Consider the following 18,558-nt stretch of genomic DNA (forward strand, 5'->3'; position numbering starts at 1 on the left):
ACTGTTTCTCCTTTCTTTATTCCATTGGCCAAGTTGCTGAATTGCCTTTACATGTGTTTCACATGTAAAAATAATACAGCTGTGCTGCCCACTCTGTTCCTAGAGAACACAAAAATTTAGGCACAAAGCAGATTGACAGACATTTCACAGTTTCATGTCATCTACGATGCAGCCTCCTGGAAGACAGATTCCTGAGGCAGAGATGATGCATAGTTGGAGAGAACAGAGAAAAATGGCATAGTGATTTCCCAGGTCTCTATGGGGATTCTGTGATTCAAGGATGGTTATATGGTTATTCATTTATAGAAGATTCTCATAATCGCCTGCAGCACTTCCCTGGGTCATGTTTCCACCGCTCCTCTGCCCATGAGAGTCATCTGTGTGTATTTTGTGTACTTTCTTGATCTCTGAATAGATGAACACAGGTTCCTTGGGAGAAAAAACACAAACAGTAAGTAGCTAAATATAAGTGAGGAGACTCAGAGAGTAAAGAAACCAGAAAATGTGACTCACCGTATTATCTTTTTGATGCATCCTTGATGAACTTTCTGTTGGTAAAGGGGGAGAAAAAGTATTAGTGTGGAAATATATTTCACCTTACAACCTTACAACTTAAATAAGAGTTTCCAAGCCAATCTTTTCTCTGCCTACTCATCTAATTACTGCATTCTTTGCTGAATGCTTCCAGATTCTCACACAGTATCCTATACCCAAAACAAATAAAGTTCTGTCCCTACTTCTAAATTCCCATAATGAATTTCTTTATCATTAATCAAACCAAGAAACCCCTTTTTTTGAGAGCAAAAGGGAATACCCTGCTACTGAATCAGGGCAGGGGGAGGGGATGAATTGGGGATGGGAGGGTTTCTGGGATCATTGGTGGTGGAGAATGGGCACTGGTGGAGGGATGGGTATTCGATCATTGTATAACTGAAACCCAAGCACAAACATTTGTGTTTGTGTCTACAACTGTATCTCATGGTGTTTCACTAATAAAAAATTTTTTAAAAATGATGCAGTAATCAGCAAAAAAAAACCTTTTTATAACTCCTTTTGCTCTCCCTCTACCATTTCCCTTCTTTTCCCTCCTTCTCAGTGACTCTGTCTCTCTCTTTTCCTCCACCTCTCTCTCTCTCTCTTCTCACAGGCACTATATTAATCATCTTGGGGGAAGGTTTACTTCATTTTTCATATGAATAGTGTAAAAAGTTAGATCAGGATATGGCATTCTACTGCTACACAATTTTTTAGGAAGCCAAAGATGTATGGCTGAGAAAATTTAATGTGTTTATTTCTTTTATACTTTCAAAGGATTCTTTGGAATATTTCAGTATGATCAGGATAAAAATCAAAAATTCAGTATTTTGACAATAAAAACATCAGGCAGAGCTTGGGAGGGGGCATCAAATGCAGGACCTGGCAAGAGCCACATTTTGTAATGAAGAGTTATTAATAGTAGTTAATCTAAGCAATTATGTGAGGAATTATGCATTGTAGAGATATCATACTTTAAAATGATTGGTGAATAGTTGGAGAAAGATTTGAGACAAAAAGATCAGTTAAGAGAATTGTAATAAAGATGTGAGGTGGGAGGTTTTTTTGTTTTTTGCTTTTTGGGTCACACTCAGCGATGCTCAGGGGTTACTCCTTGCTCTGCACTCAGGAATTACTCCTGACAGTGCTTGGGGGATCATATGGGATGCCGGGTATTGAAGATTGAACCTGGGTGAAGCACATGTAAGGCAAATGCCTTACCCGCTGTACTATTGCTCTGGCCCCAAGGTTGGAGCCTTTCAAGGCAGTGTGGGCCCCAAGCTGGCAGTGACTTTGAACTGCTGATGCAATCTGCAAGGCTCTAATATTCAGACATTTCAGGTTAGAAGGTGTGTGTATGGGGCAGGGGGGTGTTTTCTGGAGCAACTGCCAGTTAATCTCCCCCATCAGACCTCATAAAAACCACAAATTAGCCTCTAATTCAGAACTCACTAGGGAAGCCTGACCACCCGAACCATATTGATTTGCCAATAGGCCAATAATCCATTAGTCCCTACTCAATCAACATTCTTCCCTAAATCACAAAAGCAACTGTGAGCACAAGAATCCAAACTGCAAAGGTCATGATGGTAAAGCAACACAGAAACCTGCTGGCTTAGTGAATGAAGATACTAGCCCAGATGACCCAACCAGCAATAATGAGCTATATAACCCTCTGAGAGAAATTTATAATGGAGCTGTTAAGGATGCATGGGCTGGAGTGATAGCAAAGTGGGTAGTGCATTTGCCTTGCACGCAGCCAACATGGCCGACCCGAGTTCAATTCCTCTGCCCTCTCAAAGAGCCCGGCAAGCTACTGAGAGTATCTCGCCCGCACGGCAAAGCCTGGCAAGCTACCTGTGACGTATTTGATATGCCAAACACAGTAACAACAATGGAGATGTTACTGGGCCCGCTCGACCAATTCGATGAGCAACGGGAGGACAGTGACAGTGAAGGATGCATAAGGAGCTCAAAGAAATGATGGAACACAAAGCAAATAAAATATAGGAGCATATGAGAGCAGAAATGAGGAAAATACAAATGAAAATACAAACAGAAATGTCAGCTCTCAAAAACCTGGTAGTTGAAAAGAAAAACTCACTGGAAGGTCTCAGTAGTAAAGTAACAGCTGCCAAGGAGAGAATCAGTGAGCTCCAAGATGAAGTACAGAGAATCTCAAGACAACAGCAGAAGATGAGAAAAGAGCCTCAAAATAAACCGACACATTACAAGAGAACATTTGAATGAATTTAAGGAGAACAACATAAGAATCATTGGGGTACCAGAGGGGCAGGAAGAAAATATGACCCTTAAATATGAGTGATAGCACAGCAAGTAGGGTGTTTGCCTCATACACTACTAGCCTGGGTTAAATTGCTTCGCCCCTCTCGGAGAGCCTGGCAAGCTACCGAGAGTATCCCTCCTGCATGATAGAGCCTGCCAAGCTACCATGATGTATTCGTATGCCATATGGTTTTGACAGTTGCTTCTTCATTAGAAACCATTCTTCATTCAGCAAACCATCATTGCTGAAAAGTTTCCAGAGCTGAAGAGTGCATGCGCCAAAATCCATGAGACCTGAAAGGTACCAGCTAAAAAAATCCAAATAAAAATACTCCAAGACACATCCTAATCAGAATGACAAAAAGCATAGAGACAGAATACTGAAAATAGCAAGATCAAAGAAGGAAATTAGTTGCAAAGGAGCATCCTTAGAATTTAAACAGACTTACCAGACAAAATCCTCTGGGCCCAAAGACAGTGGTGGGATATAGTGAAAAAACTCAATGAAATGAATGCCTCACCAAAAATATTTTACCCGGCTAGCCTCATGTTCATATTTGAAGGAACAATACACAGCTTCACAGATAAACAACAACTCAGGAACTTCATGGACCTTCAGGAATCTTTGGTACAAGAAGGACTAAATGGGTTACTTTAAGACAAGACAAGCCCCTCCAACACACCAAACTCTTGCAGAAGAATGGGACTAAATATTTCTCAATGTCAATGGACTAAATGTATCAATTAATTAGAAACAGAGTGGTAGGGGTAGGATGGGTTAGAAAATTGAATTCAACACTGTATTGCCTGCAAGAAACACACATGAATCTACTAGTATCTGCCACATAGACTTCAAGCTGAAGAAGGTTATAAGACAGTGAAATCAATACCCCCAAATCCATGGCTTTTATACAAATAATGAAAGAGAAAAGAGAGATATTAGAAAAACAATTCCATTCACAATCGTGCCTCAGAAAATCAAGTACTTTAGAATCAGTTTAACTAAAGAGGTGAAGGACATATACAAAAAAAATTACAAAACAGTACTTCAAGGTATAAAAGAGGACAAGAGAAAATGGAAACACATCTCTTGCTCATGGATTAGAAGGATTAATATTGCCAAAAATGGTAATACTCCCCAAAGCATTGTGCAGATTCAATGCAGTTTCTATAAGGATACCCATGACATTTTTCCAACAAATAAATAAAACATTCCTGAAATTTATATGGAACAATATGAATAGATAAAGCAATAGCTTAAATAGCTATTTAATAATGGCTAAAGTAATCCTTGGGAAAAAGAATATGGGAGACATCACTTTCCCCAACTTCAAACTCTACTACAAAGCAATAGTAATTAAAACAGCATGGTATTGGAATAAAGAAAGACCCACAGACCAATGTAATAGAGTTGACTATCCTGACACCAACCCTCACATATGAGTGACAGCACAGCAGGTAGGACATTTGCCTTGCACACGACCGACCTGGGTTTGATTCCTATACCCCTCTCGGAGAACCTGGAAAGCTACCGAGAGTATTCCTCCCGCACGAAAGAGCCTGCCAAGCTACTGTGGCATATTCGATATGCCAAAAACAGAAACAACAAGTCTCACAATGGAGACTTTACTGGTGCCTGCTCAAGCAAATCGATGAACAATGGGAAGGACAGTGCTACAGTGCTAATATTTGATAAATGAGCAAGAAATGTGAAATGGGAGTGGGTCAGGATGGCAGTGGAGCAGCAGCAAACACTGGTGGAACAGCAGCTCTCAGTGGTCTGAACAGCCAATGGGACCAAAAAAATTCTGCATGAGTGAAACATGGGTGTCCCTTGAGTATTCTGGCTCAGTGAGAGTGCCATTAAATGAAACCGGCACTGTCCTGGAGTGGGACATGTGAGGATGGTGGCAGCATAACCAATGGCTGGTGGAGGTCTGGAAGCTCTTAGTGTTATGGGTAGTAGAAAAGTTTTAACGGATCTGAATAGAGCTCTTCAGTTCAGACTTGGCACCACTGCAGAACATGGGGTTGAGGTCCCTGAGTAGAGGATTCCCACAGTGGGCCACAATGGGCCCTGGCAATTCACCACCCATGGGACAGCCCTACTGCCATTTCCTTCCTCGACCAGCCTGTACCTCCTGCAGCACATTATGGAGGAAAACCTCCCTGAGCACCAACTCTCTGGAGATGAAGATGGAGGGTATGTGCTCCTCCCTGGTTAGGTTCTGCTGGACTAGTAGCTGCAGTCCACCCAAAGTGCCCAACCTGCATACTGTAGTAACCTGGCCCTGGTCCTTGCAGGGTCCACTGCTACATTTACTACTGAGACCCAGGGGGCACAGTGCTGTTGGAAGGTCAACCTGAACCTGTGGGGCGATAGCATCAGCAGCTTGATGGTACTCTTGGGCTCCTGACATCCCAAAATCGCTGTTGTGCTCTTACCAGACTCCAACAACTCAGGAACAAGTTTCCTGAGATATTAAATTGCCAAAAGTTATGTATGTGAAAGTCACACCCACAAACCACCTCTGGCTCAGGCATACAAGCTCATTTATCGGCCTTGCTTCAGAGTGCCATAAATAAATCTCGAAAGAGATCAGAAACTGCAATTAATCTTGTACATTTGGGTTACAATGGATGGTGGTGGGTTTGCCAGTGCCTGCCCAAACAGAGCCCTTAGCAGCTGCAAGCTCTCCTACAATTCAAAATCTCCACCATGCCTCTGGCCACATTTCACTTTTTAAGGTGGACCTCATTGAGATATTAATGTGCTGAAAATTTGGGTATGCATGTTTTTTTATTGAAGTCTCCAGGCTTTCTTGGAGTCAGCATGGGCTACCTTCCCCCACTTTCTGATACTTGAAAGTGCCAACAGTCACCTCCACCTCCAGCGGCACCATGGGAACTCTTCCACCAGTCTTGTTTCAGAGACCCATATAAATCTCAAAAGAGACCAGAAGCCACAGTTAATCTTGGACTGTGCAAAGCTGTACAAATGGGATACACTGGATGTGGGTGGATTTGTCAGTGCCCACCTAAATGGAGCCCCTGGCAGCTGCGTGCTCCCACAATTCAAAATTGCCACCATATCCCCAGTCTGACTCTACCACTCTGGGATGGCCCTCATCAAGATATTAGGTAAAGGTAAAGGCCCTCCCGTTGATCATCGATTTGCTCGAGCAGGCCCAGTAACGTCTCCATGGGAGACTTTGTTGTTACTGTGTCTGGCATACCAAATACGTCACGGGGAGCTTGCCAGGCTCTGCCGTGTGGGCGAGATACTCTCGGTAGCTTGCCGGGCTCTCCGAGAGGGGCGGAGGAATCGAACTCGGGTCGGCCATGTTGGCTGCATGCAAGGCAAATGCCCTACCGCTGTGCTATCGATATGTGGGTTTTGTGACTGAAATCTCCAGGCTTTTTCAGGGTCAATATAGGCTACCTCCCCCCACCTCCCTGCACCTTTGGAAGCCTTGGCAGTCCACAACCAAATGCTGCCACCGCGTTGCAAACCATAATGCACAAAAGGAGGGGTGGAGGGAGAGAGAGAGAGACAGAGAGACAGAGAGAGACAGAGACAGAAATACATAGAGAGAGACAGAGAGAGAGAGAGAGGAAAGATGCCTTCCACAGAAGCAGATGGGAGGCGGGAATAGGGGGTGGGGGTAGGGTGAGGTGGGAGAGAAACTGGGGACATTGGTGGTGGAAAATGTGCACTGGTGGAGGAATGGGTGTTGAAAGCTTGTATGATGGAAACCCAATCATGAATAGCTTTGTGAGGGTCTATTTCATAGTGATTCAGTAGGAAATCTTCTTCAACAAGTGGTGCTGGGGAAAGTGAGCACCTACTTAAAAAAAAAAGAACTCAGATCTATTTCTAACACCAGGCACCAAAGTCAGATCAAAATGGATTAAAGACCTCAATATCAAACTTGAATCCATAATGAACGTGGAGGAAAATGTGGGCATTGAAAATGTGGGCAATGCCTCCATGGCATTGAAGCTAAAAACATCTTCAAAGAGGAAACACCACTGAGCAAGCGAGTAGAAGCAAAGATAAACAAATGGAACTACATTAAACTAAGAAGTTTCTGCACCTCAATAGAAACAGTGACCAAGATACAAAGTCAACGCACAGATTGGGAAAAGTTATCTACCCTATAACCATCTGATAAGGGGTTAAGGGCTAGAGCGATAGCACAGCGGTAGGGCATTTGCCTTGCACGCAGTCAACATGGCCGACCCGACTTCAATTCCTCCACCCCTCTCGGAGAGCCCGGCAAGCTACCGAGAGTATCTCGCCCGCACGGCAGAGCCTGGCAAGCTCCTCGTGACGTATTCAGTATGCCAGACACAGTAACAACAAAGTCTCCAATGGAGACGTTACTGGGCCCACTCGAGCAAATCGATGATCAATGGGAGGGCCTTTACTTTACTTTTATATAAGTTACTGATGGGACTTTACAAGAAGAAAATCCAAACCCCATCAGAAAACGGAGAGAAAATGAACAGAAATTTCCTCAAAGAAGAAATACAAATGGCCAAAAGACACATTAAAATAATACTCTACATCACTAATTATCAGGGAGATGCAAACCAAAACAACAATGAGATATTATCTCACACCACAAGACTGGCACCCATTTTAAAAAGTACAAGAACAACCAGTTCTGGCATGGATGTGGGGAAAAAGAGACTATCCTTCATTGTTGTTGGAAATGCACACTGGTCCAGCCTTTTTGGAAAAGAATAAGGGCTTTCCTCTAAAGCTAGAAATTAAGCTTCAGGTGACCCAGCAATACCACTTATGGGAATAAAACCTAGGGGCCCAAAAACACACAGCAGAAATGCCACCTGCACTTCCATGTTTATTGCAGCACTACTCACAATAGCCAGAATCTGGAAACAGCCTACATGCCAGAGGACAGAGGAAAATGGAATACTATGCAGTCATTAGCAAAAAATGATGTCAAGAAATTTGCTTATAAATGAATGGACATGGAGAGTATCATGCTGAGTGAAGTGAGTAAGAAGGAGAGGGACAGGTATAGAATGATTGCACTCATTTATGGGATATAAAATAAAACAAAATATGAGACTAATAACCAAGGACAGTAGAAATAAGGGCCAAGAGGATTGACACATAGTTGGAAACTTGCTTCAACTGCTGGGGGAGAAGGGACAAGTGCATTTAGGATAGAGAAAGGACCACTATGACAAAAATGTTTGGAAATGATCACTCTGGATAAGAACTGTGTGCTGAAAGAGGTAATGAAACAGACAGGCTGGGCGGGGTGGGGTGGGGTGGTGAATGGGAAACTGGGAACATTGATTGGTGGTCAGAAATGTACACTGGTGGAATGGGTGTTAGAACATTGTATGACTGAAACCTGATAATAAACAACTTTGTCACTGTGTATCTCAAGATGATTCAATAAGAAAATAAAAGATAATTGTAATAAATTATCCGTGAGGTTATGAGGGACTTATTTTACCACTTGCAGTTATTTATTCTTTCAAAAAGTATTTAAGGAGATCCATAATTTTTAAGCGTTGTTCTAGATGCTATTGACACATTAGGAAAAAATTATTTTTGTATTCAAATATTTTGTTGGATAATAAGGTAAAGGCCCTCCCGTTGATCGTCGATTTTCTCGAGCGGGCCCAGTAACGTCTCCATTGGAGACTTTGTTGTTACTGTGTTTGGCATATCGAATACTCTCAATAGCTTGCCGGGCTGACAAAATTGACAGGTAAGGGTGGATAGCTATAATTATGACAGTACAATATGATTATGACAATATAAGTATCGAGAATACAAGGGGAGCAGGTAATTTCTTCCATATTGAATTTATATTTGAGATGTGTTAGTGATCAAAAACTCTTGTTGGCTCAGTTAACATACTCCCACCGCTAATTAGAAAGATGCCTCACCTGAATTTTCTTCTGCCTGTTGTATGTTCCAAATCTGTGAATAAACAACGTCTGTATCTTTGGAATTAACTGTAAGAGAATGGGTAATCTTTTATATAGAAAATGGCTGTATTCCAGAGCCCACATTCTAAACTCATTTCTAGTCCCTAAGTGCCAAGAACCCCATTTTAAAACTTAATGTTACTGGACCATTGACGGTTGCTCAGTATCTCACCCCTCTCACTCTCACTCCTCTAGATCAGCTCTAGAGCCCTTTTCCCCATTAAAACTCACCATTTCTATATACTGGCTGCAAATCCATTAAAGGTTGTGACCTAAAGTTGATGATTTCTCGGGATTCTGTTCTGGAGTATCTAGAGACAGGTGACTCATTGGAACTACAAAGGTAATGGGGAGCAGGTACAGTGGGAAGAGATAAGAGAGAAAAATATTTGAAGATCAAAAAGAATCTCAGGACTGGAGCAACAGTACAGTGGGTAGGGCGTTTGCCTTGCACGTGGCAAACACAGGTTTGATTTCCAGCATCCCATATGGGCCCCTGAGCACCGCCAGGAATGATTCCTGAGGCAAAGCCAGGAGTAATCCCTGAGCATCACTGGGTGTGACCCAAAAAGAAAAAAAAGACCCTCAGAGAAGTCAATATCCAGGAAGATACTAGCAGACATCATGTAAAAATGCCATGGCTACTTGCTTGAAAGTTCTCCATGCTCTTTCAAGAAAATGTCAGCTTTGTTGTGGAATATATTGTAGTCCTGGATGGCATTACAGAGAAGGAAAATAAAGGCAAGGTTAGAGAGCAAAGCTACATGATCCCAAGATAGTTCTGTTTCTTTTTGTTTTTGTGCCAAACTCGGCAGTGTTCAGGGCTTACCTCCTGGCAAACTCAGGGTACCATACAGAATACCAAGGATCAAACCTGTTTTGGTCACATGCAAAGCAAAGACCCTACCTGCTGTACTATTGCTCCAACCCACGTCTTAAAACACTCTTTAAAAGAGAAAATACTTGTCTTTACAGTTAAAAAATAAATTTTAAAAAAGTCAATGCTTAAATTTATGCACAGAAATTTCACTATTCACACAAAACTTAATAGTTAGGGATCTGAGGGAAGACTTAATGGCAAAAAATGCCTTCCTTTCGAGTTTGATGTCATGTGTTTGATCCCTGAAGCTACCCAACAACACTGAAAACATTTTATCCAAAGCACAACAACCAAAGTTAAAAATATACTTATCAAGGTGGGGTGGAAAGGAACCTGGGAAACTGTTTAAGGGAAACTGACACCATTTCAAATGGTGGTGTTAGTACTAGATTATTGTTTGTCTAAAAATTAATTATCAAAATATTTTTAAATCATGGTTCTCTAATAAACTTTTAAAAGTGAGTAAATCAAATATACCTTTAGCTAGACTAAAAAATAAAGTGAGAAAATTCTAATAAAATCAGAAATAAAAGTAGTGAAGTTACAATAGATTCTACAAAAATGCAAAAGAACATGAGAGAGTGTTATGGATAACATAAAAAAATAGAAAACTTGCTGAAAGAAGATATTTGAAAAATATAAATAACTGATAAAACCTAACAACAAAGAATAAACGGCTTTAAAAATGCATGATAGTTGGGGCTGAAGCGATAGCACAGTGGTTAGGGAGTTTGCCTTGCACATGGCAAACCCGGGTTTGATTCCCAGCATCCCATATGGTCTCCGGAGCATGCCCAGAAGTAATTCCTGAGTGCAGAGCAGGAGTAACCCCTGTGCGTCACTGGGTGTGGCCCGCCCCCTAAAAACAAAAACAAAATAAATAATGCATGGAGGATCTGAATATATACTCCAAAGAAGACATGCAGATGACATCTAGGGACACTAAGCTCTTCATCATCTTTTTTATGGAAACATAAATCAGACATTAATAAGCTATTACCTCACGCCTGTGAAAATAAAAGGAAGAAAAAGTGTTGGTGATGAAGGGGAGAAAATATATCCCTAATAAAGGGCCCAAGAAATATTATAGAAGGCAAGATGCTAGCCTTGCAAGTGACTGACCCGGGTTCAATCCTGGGCATCACATAGGTCTTCTGACCATCACTACTAGTAATCCTTAAGCACATAGCCTAGAATATGACCTGAGCAAAGCTGGGTGTGGCCCCCAAACAATAACAATAACAATAACAACAACAATAACAATGACAACAACTAAATATCCTTTTATATTTCGGTAGGAATGTAAATTGGTGGGTTCATTTTTTTAAAATAGCGTGGAGATAGTTTTTTAAAAAGAAAGCACTGTGCACTGTAGCACTGTCCTCCCGTTGTTCATCGATTTGCTCGAGCAGGCCCAGTAACGTCTCCATTTTGAGGCTTGTTACTGTGTTTGGCATATTGAATATGTCACGGGTAGCTTGCCAGGCTTTGCCATGCAGACGAGATACTCTCGGTGGTTTGCCAGGCTCTCGGAGAGGGGTGGAGGAATCAAACCCGGCTAAGCCAGGCCTGCCACGTGCAAGGCAAATGCCCTACCACTGTGCTATTGTTCCAGACCCAAATAGAAAAATTATACAAAATATAGCTATCCCGCTTCTGGGAATTTTAGCATTAAATTCATAGTTTAATGAATTTAAATTAATTCATTAATTTGAATATATATACATATATACATACACCTATATGTTCATCATAGATTATTTGAAATTATGAGACTTGGAAGCAAACAATACCTATTGATAGATGAGTGGATAAAGAAGGTGTGGTATATTAATTAATGGACCACTAATAAATTGGAGAAAAGAGATGAAAAGAAAACAAATTTTAAAAAAAGAAAAGATGGGGATATGATGTTGCCAGCAGGTCAACCTGTACCTGTGGGGCGAGTGCATCAGCAATCTGATGGTGCCTTCAGTTTTCCTGATACCCCAAAATTGCCACTGTACCTTTGGCTGGATCCCAACAACTTGGGGTCAAGTTTCCCAAAACATTAAACGGTCAAAAGTTAGGTATGTGGGAGCCACACCCACAAATCACCTACAGCTCAGCTATACAAGCTCATTTATTGGCCTTATTTCAGAGACCCTTAAATCTCGAAAGAGATCAAAAGCCGCAGTGAGGGCCGGCAGTGTGGTGCGCTATGGGCGAGCATATGTGCCCTGCAAGGCATATGTCAATAGTTTATTTATCTGGAAAAGATGGAAACAAGGGCCATAATCCAGAGACACACAAAAGAATCTTTGAACCGAGCATCTCTCTGCAGAGATGCCTCCAGACTTTAAGCCGGGACAACTTCACTGGGGTGCCTCAGACGGGATAGGCATCATCCCTCCACCTGCCCTCTAAAATTCCCCACAGCTGCCAACTTCCAGAACCCAATGAGAAGTGTAGGTACTTGGGTTCAGTGATAGCAAACTCCAGGCCTCAAGGGAAAGGGGATGGCCAATCTTGAGCTCCTTAACACGCATGATCCAGAGACACACAAAAGAATCTCCAAACCGAGCAGCTGTCTCCAGAGATTTCTCCAGATCCTAATTACCTAAAATTTTAGAGTTCCAGGAGTGCCACGTGACATCATATGCTATTCATAACAAGCAATACAAAAGAGAGTATGGGGGAAATTGTTTGCCATAGAGGCAGGGGAAGGGGTGAGATGGGGAGATACTGGGGACATTGGCGGTGGAAGATCGCACTGGTGGAGGGTTGGGTGTTTGATCACTGTATAACTGAAAATCAAATAGGAAAGTTTTGTAACTGTATCTCATGATGATTCAATATAATAAAATTAACATTCTGAATTTAAAAAATAAAAGCAATGTGGAGTTCATACCCAATTCAATCAGCTTAATCAATGGCTGAATAAATAGCAGTACTCCTATTTAAATAAAAAGAAGAAAAGGAAAGAAATCCTGAGGCTGTAGAGATAACACAGAGGAGAAAGTGCTTGCCCTGAACACAGTCAATCCAGGTTTGAGTCTCATTACCATATATGGTCCCCTGAGCAGCACCAGGAGGGATCCCTGAACATAGAGCTACAAGTAAGAACTGTTGAGCTTGCCCCACAAACATGCAAAAAAAAAAAATTGAAATCCTTCCATTTATAGCAACATAGATGGATGTAGAGGGTAATACATAGGGCAGAGAAACAAATAACCATATAATCTTGCTCACTCAGAAGAAAAAGAAGCAAAATGAATGAACAAACAGAACAATAACAAAAGAGACTTTTAGGTCACAAAAACAAAAGAATTCAAAACCAGTCTTGAAGAGGTAAGTGGGACTGGGACAAATCAGGTAAATAAAATGATTGTATGGTAAAGAATGGAAACTAGATTTTTGATTTGTGCTTGTTTAAAATAGTATTTCCAAACGTTGACTTACAATACTGTGCACCTAAAGCCTCTATGACATAAAATATTGTTATCTCAGTTGGAAAAAAATCGTAATACTATAAGAGCACTTTAGGAAAAGGGTGAGTTTTTGTTTTTAACCAAATTCATTTTCTTCTTTAGTTAACATCAAGAATTGAACATTTCTGACATCCAATAATTATTTTTCAATGAATGTATGAGTAGAGGAATAAGAAATAAAGCTCTATGAACAATAATGTCATTACAATGAACAGTTAATTTTCTACAAGAGCACGTTGAAAGAAGTAGATTTATACAGATAACATAAGTCCTGTGTTAAAGTATGTACAAATTAATAGTATTCACAACTATGACTAAAGTGACCTTAATCACATTTCTGGATTTTATAAATGTGAAAAAACTAATAAGAAATCCAAAATGTTAAATGCGTATAAAATTTCACATTCCTATCTTGTGGTATATAAATAAATCACAAAAATGTTAGTTGCACAGAAAGCAGAGATACTACCTAGAAGTTCCAGGGGCAGTTGGTTCTCCTGAAAAATAAAAAAGGTGAGTTAGATGTATAATGTGAACCATTTAGAACACCCATTCCTAGGAATCAGATTCATTCTACACCTCTGCTATGACAAATCTTAATGAATATCCAGTTCTGCCACATCATGTTAAAGTAATGAAGGTAAAGTCTCATAAGACTTTTATCCAGAATCACACCTAACTTCAAATCACCATCATTTGATCAGTAATATCAAAGTGAACTCTAAGTAGCTGTGAGCCAATAGTTGGAGAGAAAATTTTAATGTTTAATCCTCGGTAAAGTATTTGCTCCAGTTCTACTTCACTATCCAAACTGAAGCTTTGAAAGGTAAAGACAGAATTATCTCACAATGACTTAATCTTATGGTAGTATGCTTAGAACTCTATTTAGCTGTCAGCCTTAAAAAATCTATCCCAACAAAATTTGATATTTACTTTTTTACATTCTGTTTTCTTCTCTTTTATATGACTAATTGAAATTTAGCATTTCTTTTTCCAATATATGTACATATTGTATTATAATTATCTCTTTTTATATTTGCTTCTAATTCTTTCTATGGAAAGTTGTGTTACTGAGGCTGCAATCCTATCTTAGACATTTTGTATCTTAGTGTTCTGATGTTAAAAAAAAATACTCAGCAATGATTTGTTAAATCACTCTCACTGTCATTGTCACTCTCACTGTCACTATTCATCAATTTGTTTGAGCAGGCCCAGTAACATTGTGAAACTTGTGATTTGTTAAAGGTAAAGGTAAAAGGTAAAGGCCCTCCCGTTGATCGTTGATTTGCTCGAGCGGGCCCAGTAACGTCTCCATTGGAGACTTTGTTGTTACTGTGTCTGGCGTATCGAATACTCTTGGTAGCTTGCCGGGCTCTCCGAGAGGGGCAGAGGAATCGAACTCGGGCCGGCCATGTTGGCCGCTTGTAAGGCGAACACCCTACCCGCTGTGCTATCGATACCAGAAAAATTTAACAAAAATTATTTGTTAACTACTAGAGAAATTAAATTATGTACTTTGAGGACAGAAAGAATAACAAGTGACAAAACTTGAAATCCCTGAAGGTCTATAAGATTGTAAAACAATTTTAAAAAACCACTGTGAAGTAACAACTTTATTAGGAATGTTGGAAGGAGTGAAGAGATTGGGACACACTTGGTGATGGTTAGGGTCTATTCTTGGCTCTGTACTCAAAAGTGACCTCAAATGGTGCTCAGAAGACCATATGTGGTACCAGGCATTCAATTCAAGGTTAGCATTCCCACAGCCACATGGAAGGTTTTGCCTCTTGTACTATCTCTCCACCTCTATTTTGTTTTATAAGCAATATTTCCTACACTGTAGTTGTGAGAAGAGCTGAGGCCCTTATTTGAAAGAAGATAATTGTCCTATAAAGAATATTTCACACAAGTCCAAATTATTATAGCAACATTAAAAGTGACAATATTAATGATTAAGATGTAGACACTCACCTGATCTCCTTTTGATTCTGAAACTACCCACCAGAATAGCCAGAGCAGCCAGACCAAGTGCACTTAGCAATCCCCCGGTGACTGTTCTGCTACTATGGGCTGCTTTGCTTCCGGGAGTCCCTAAGCAAAGAGAACTATACTTGAGTACCCGTGGCAAACTTTTATTTATTTATTTATTTATTTATATCTAAGCAAAACAGATGAGAGGATGGAGCGCTATCAGGGCAGATCTTTGTCAGGATCTGATTTCTCCATTTGCATTATCTCCAAATTAATTTGAAATCTTTTAAATAATGGCACAAAGTGATGATTTAAAGCATATGAGATTTAGATTAATTCCTTTTCCCTCCCCAGGAAATCAGAACCATTTTCCAGAAAATCAAAGCATTGGTGTCATGTTCAAAAACCTTTTTTACTCTTTTAAGGTTTGTACAGTTGTAAGTGATCAAGCAGGAGGATCAAGCAATCCATCCTGTTCCCCACAAATGCATTTCTTATAATCTCTCACTCTCCCTTGACTCTTATTAAATCATTCCGTTGTTTTTAGGGTTATTTTTATTATTTTTTTGCTTTTTGGGTCACACCTGGCTATGCACAGGAGTTACTCCTGGCTTTATACTAGGAATTACTCCGGGAAGTGCTTGGGGGACCATATGGGATGCTGAGAATTGAACCCGGGTCGGTCACGTGCAAGGCAAGCACCCTACCCGCTGTACTATCGCTCCAGCCCCCTCTCATTCAGTTTTAAAAGATATTCTGGAATATTGTGTGTTTGAAGTTGATACAGAGTCCAGTTATAGATGAGGTTGAGGAAAGCAAACAACAGGCTCCTTGAGTACCCACTTCTCAGCCTCAAAGAAAAACCCGCACCAGGCCCTGTAAGAAGATTCCTGAAGCTTTTCAGATGCCTTCTTCTGCAGTATTTACTTCCCATAATTTTCTAATAACTTATTTTTTTTATGTAGGAGTACTGCTTTTACTGCTTTTTTTTATGTAGGAGCCACTGATTAGTTGATTGAATTGGGCAAGAACTCCACCTTACATTTTTTTCATTTTTTATAATTTTATTTATTGAATCACCATGAGAGCAGTTACAAAGCTTTTGGGTTTAAGTCTCAATCATACAATGAAACACCCGGACCTTCACCAGTGCCCATTCTCCACCACCAAAAACCCCAGTATACCTCCATCCCACACCCTCCCCCTATCTGTGGGGCAGATGATTTCCACATTACTCTCTCTCTCTACTTTGATTACATTCAATATTTTGACACCAGATGCACCATTATTATTTGGTATTTTAGCCTAACACTCAGATCTGCCAAAAAGCAACAGTAGACAATTTGTGTTCTAATGCTAGTTATGAATAACATATGATGTTGCGTGGCTGCAGTAGTGGCCGTGGGATTTTGAAATTCTGAAATTTTAACAATTAAATCTGGAGGGATTTATTGCCAAAACCTGCTGGGTTCCGAGATTTGTCCTGAGTCTCTGGGATCATGGCCTTTAAGCAGCTTGATCAGGAGCCAGAGAAGCCGTTTGTGGGTGGCGACTCAGTGTCTCCTTGGGACAGGGAGGAAAGGGTGACCTCCACCCCCATCCTGTGAGGCCCCTTGTATCTTGTCACTTCGGGCCCAAACCTGACTGTCCAGTGGCCCCTGGAGGATAGCAGCCACCGGGCCACCAGGGGGAACAGGAGAAGGCACAAAAACTGTTCCCACCAGGGATGGGCCAGCACCGGTAACCTACTGCAGGGTCTGGACACATTTCTGCCCAAAGTCGCTGGGTTTGTTTCTGAGTCTCTGGGATCATGGCCATTAAGCAGCTTGATCATGAGCCAGAGAGGCGATTTGTGGGTGGCAACTCGGGGTCTCATGGGACGGGGAGGAAAGGGTCGGCTCCAACCCCATCCCGTGAGACCCCATGTGTCTCATCACTGCGGGACACATTTCTGCCAAAAGCCATTGGGTTTCGAGATTTGTTTCTGAGTCTCTGGGATCATGGCCATTAAGCAGTTCGATAAGGAACCAGAGAGGTCACGCCTCCAATGATATAGCTGAGTTGAGGTGGTTTGTGGGTGTTTCTCCCACATACCTAACTTTTGGCTGTTTACTCTCATGGTAAACTTTGCCCCAAGTGTTTGGGCTCTGGACAAAGCAGCAATTTTGGGGTATCTGGAAGTCTGAAGGCGCCATCAGGCTGCTGATGCACTCACTTCTCAGGTACAGATTGACCTGCTGGCGGCACCATCCCCCCACAATAACTTATTTTTCAAACCAGCTCTATACAAACCACTAACACCAATCTAAAAAGTAAAATTGCTTGGGGGAACAAGCTATCTTATCCATCGTCTTTGTTTGATAGCACCCGATTAAGCCTGCTTTCCTCCCATTAACTCATCTTTTAAATATTGGCCTTCAGGTGGTGAGCAACTGACTTGGGTTTGGTATCCCAATCAGTAGAAGAATTGTACTGACCATAATAGAACCTAAACTCCCAAACTCCAACCCACCTGTGATGTTGAGTGTCAACACCAAACTGCTCTGGGTTTCCAGTCCATTGTCTGCTTCACAGGAGAAGTTTGCCGAATGTTCAAAGGTCAGGGTAAGGTTGAAGGATGCTCCTCCACCAGAGAGGGCTGAGCTGTTTCCCAGGTTGACATCCCCCTGGTAAAACTGGTATAAGATTGGAGGAGAGCCTCTCTGGGCCTCACAGTGAAGCTCCACAACATCTCCCACCATAGCCTGGGCTTGGGGGCCCCGGAGAGTGAGCATAGGGCGAGACACTGGAACTGGGGATGAAAGTAGGTAGCATTAATACAAATATATATGATAGTTTCATAAAGGAAGTATCTGCCATAATGTGGTAGAAAGATGCTGAACATGGGATACAAAAAAATCTGAATCTTATCTCTGTGATCTTGATATTTTACAATATTTTAATCTCTGAGTATATTCATTTGTAAAATTGATCTAATGGCAATATTTCTCAAACTTTTAAAAATATGTGTACATGAAATATGTAAAAATTTATACTCAATATTCATATTTTGATATAAATATCTAAAAATGACATTAAAGTTAATTTCTTAACATTTTTCACTCCTGGAATATTATCTTTAATGATTTATGCATATTTAAAACAAGGTTTTGTTGACTCTGTCCGATTACTTTTCTTCACTTTTCTACATAGCATTTAGCAAAAATCACACTCCCTCACTTCTTTCTTGGCTATTTATTATTGCACACTTACATTCCCTTATGCAATGTAACTTTCATGCTTTTCATGGACAAGGTCTGTGTTTCATCCCTGACATCACATGATCCCTTGAAACACTGCCAGCAGCGACTCCAGGACACAGAGCCAGGAGGAGCCTGTAAGCACCACCAGGTGTGCTCCCCCCTCAAAAAAAAGCACTTGGAATGGAGTATCTTCTACTGT

At 41.0% G+C, this 18,558-nt stretch overlaps 1 protein-coding gene across 1 annotated transcript in view; it reads right to left on the reverse strand.

Annotated features, from left to right (window-relative positions):
• Positions 1–300: 300 nt before the first annotated feature.
• Positions 301–18,558, reverse strand: part of LOC130031471 (Fc receptor-like protein 3) — a 34,640-nt gene continuing 16,382 nt past the window's right edge. The window contains 6 exon segments of the mRNA XM_056122816.1: positions 301–429; positions 514–548; positions 8,755–8,823; positions 9,028–9,131; positions 10,677–10,683; positions 17,630–17,908. Of these exon segments, the coding sequence (XP_055978791.1) occupies positions 301–429; positions 514–548; positions 8,755–8,823; positions 9,028–9,131; positions 10,677–10,683; positions 17,630–17,908 (623 nt within the window).

This window comes from Sorex fumeus, unplaced genomic scaffold (assembly GCF_029834395.1).
Source record: "Sorex fumeus unplaced genomic scaffold, SorFum_2.1 ptg000047l, whole genome shotgun sequence".
Lineage (NCBI taxonomy): Eukaryota > Metazoa > Chordata > Mammalia > Eulipotyphla > Soricidae > Sorex > Sorex fumeus.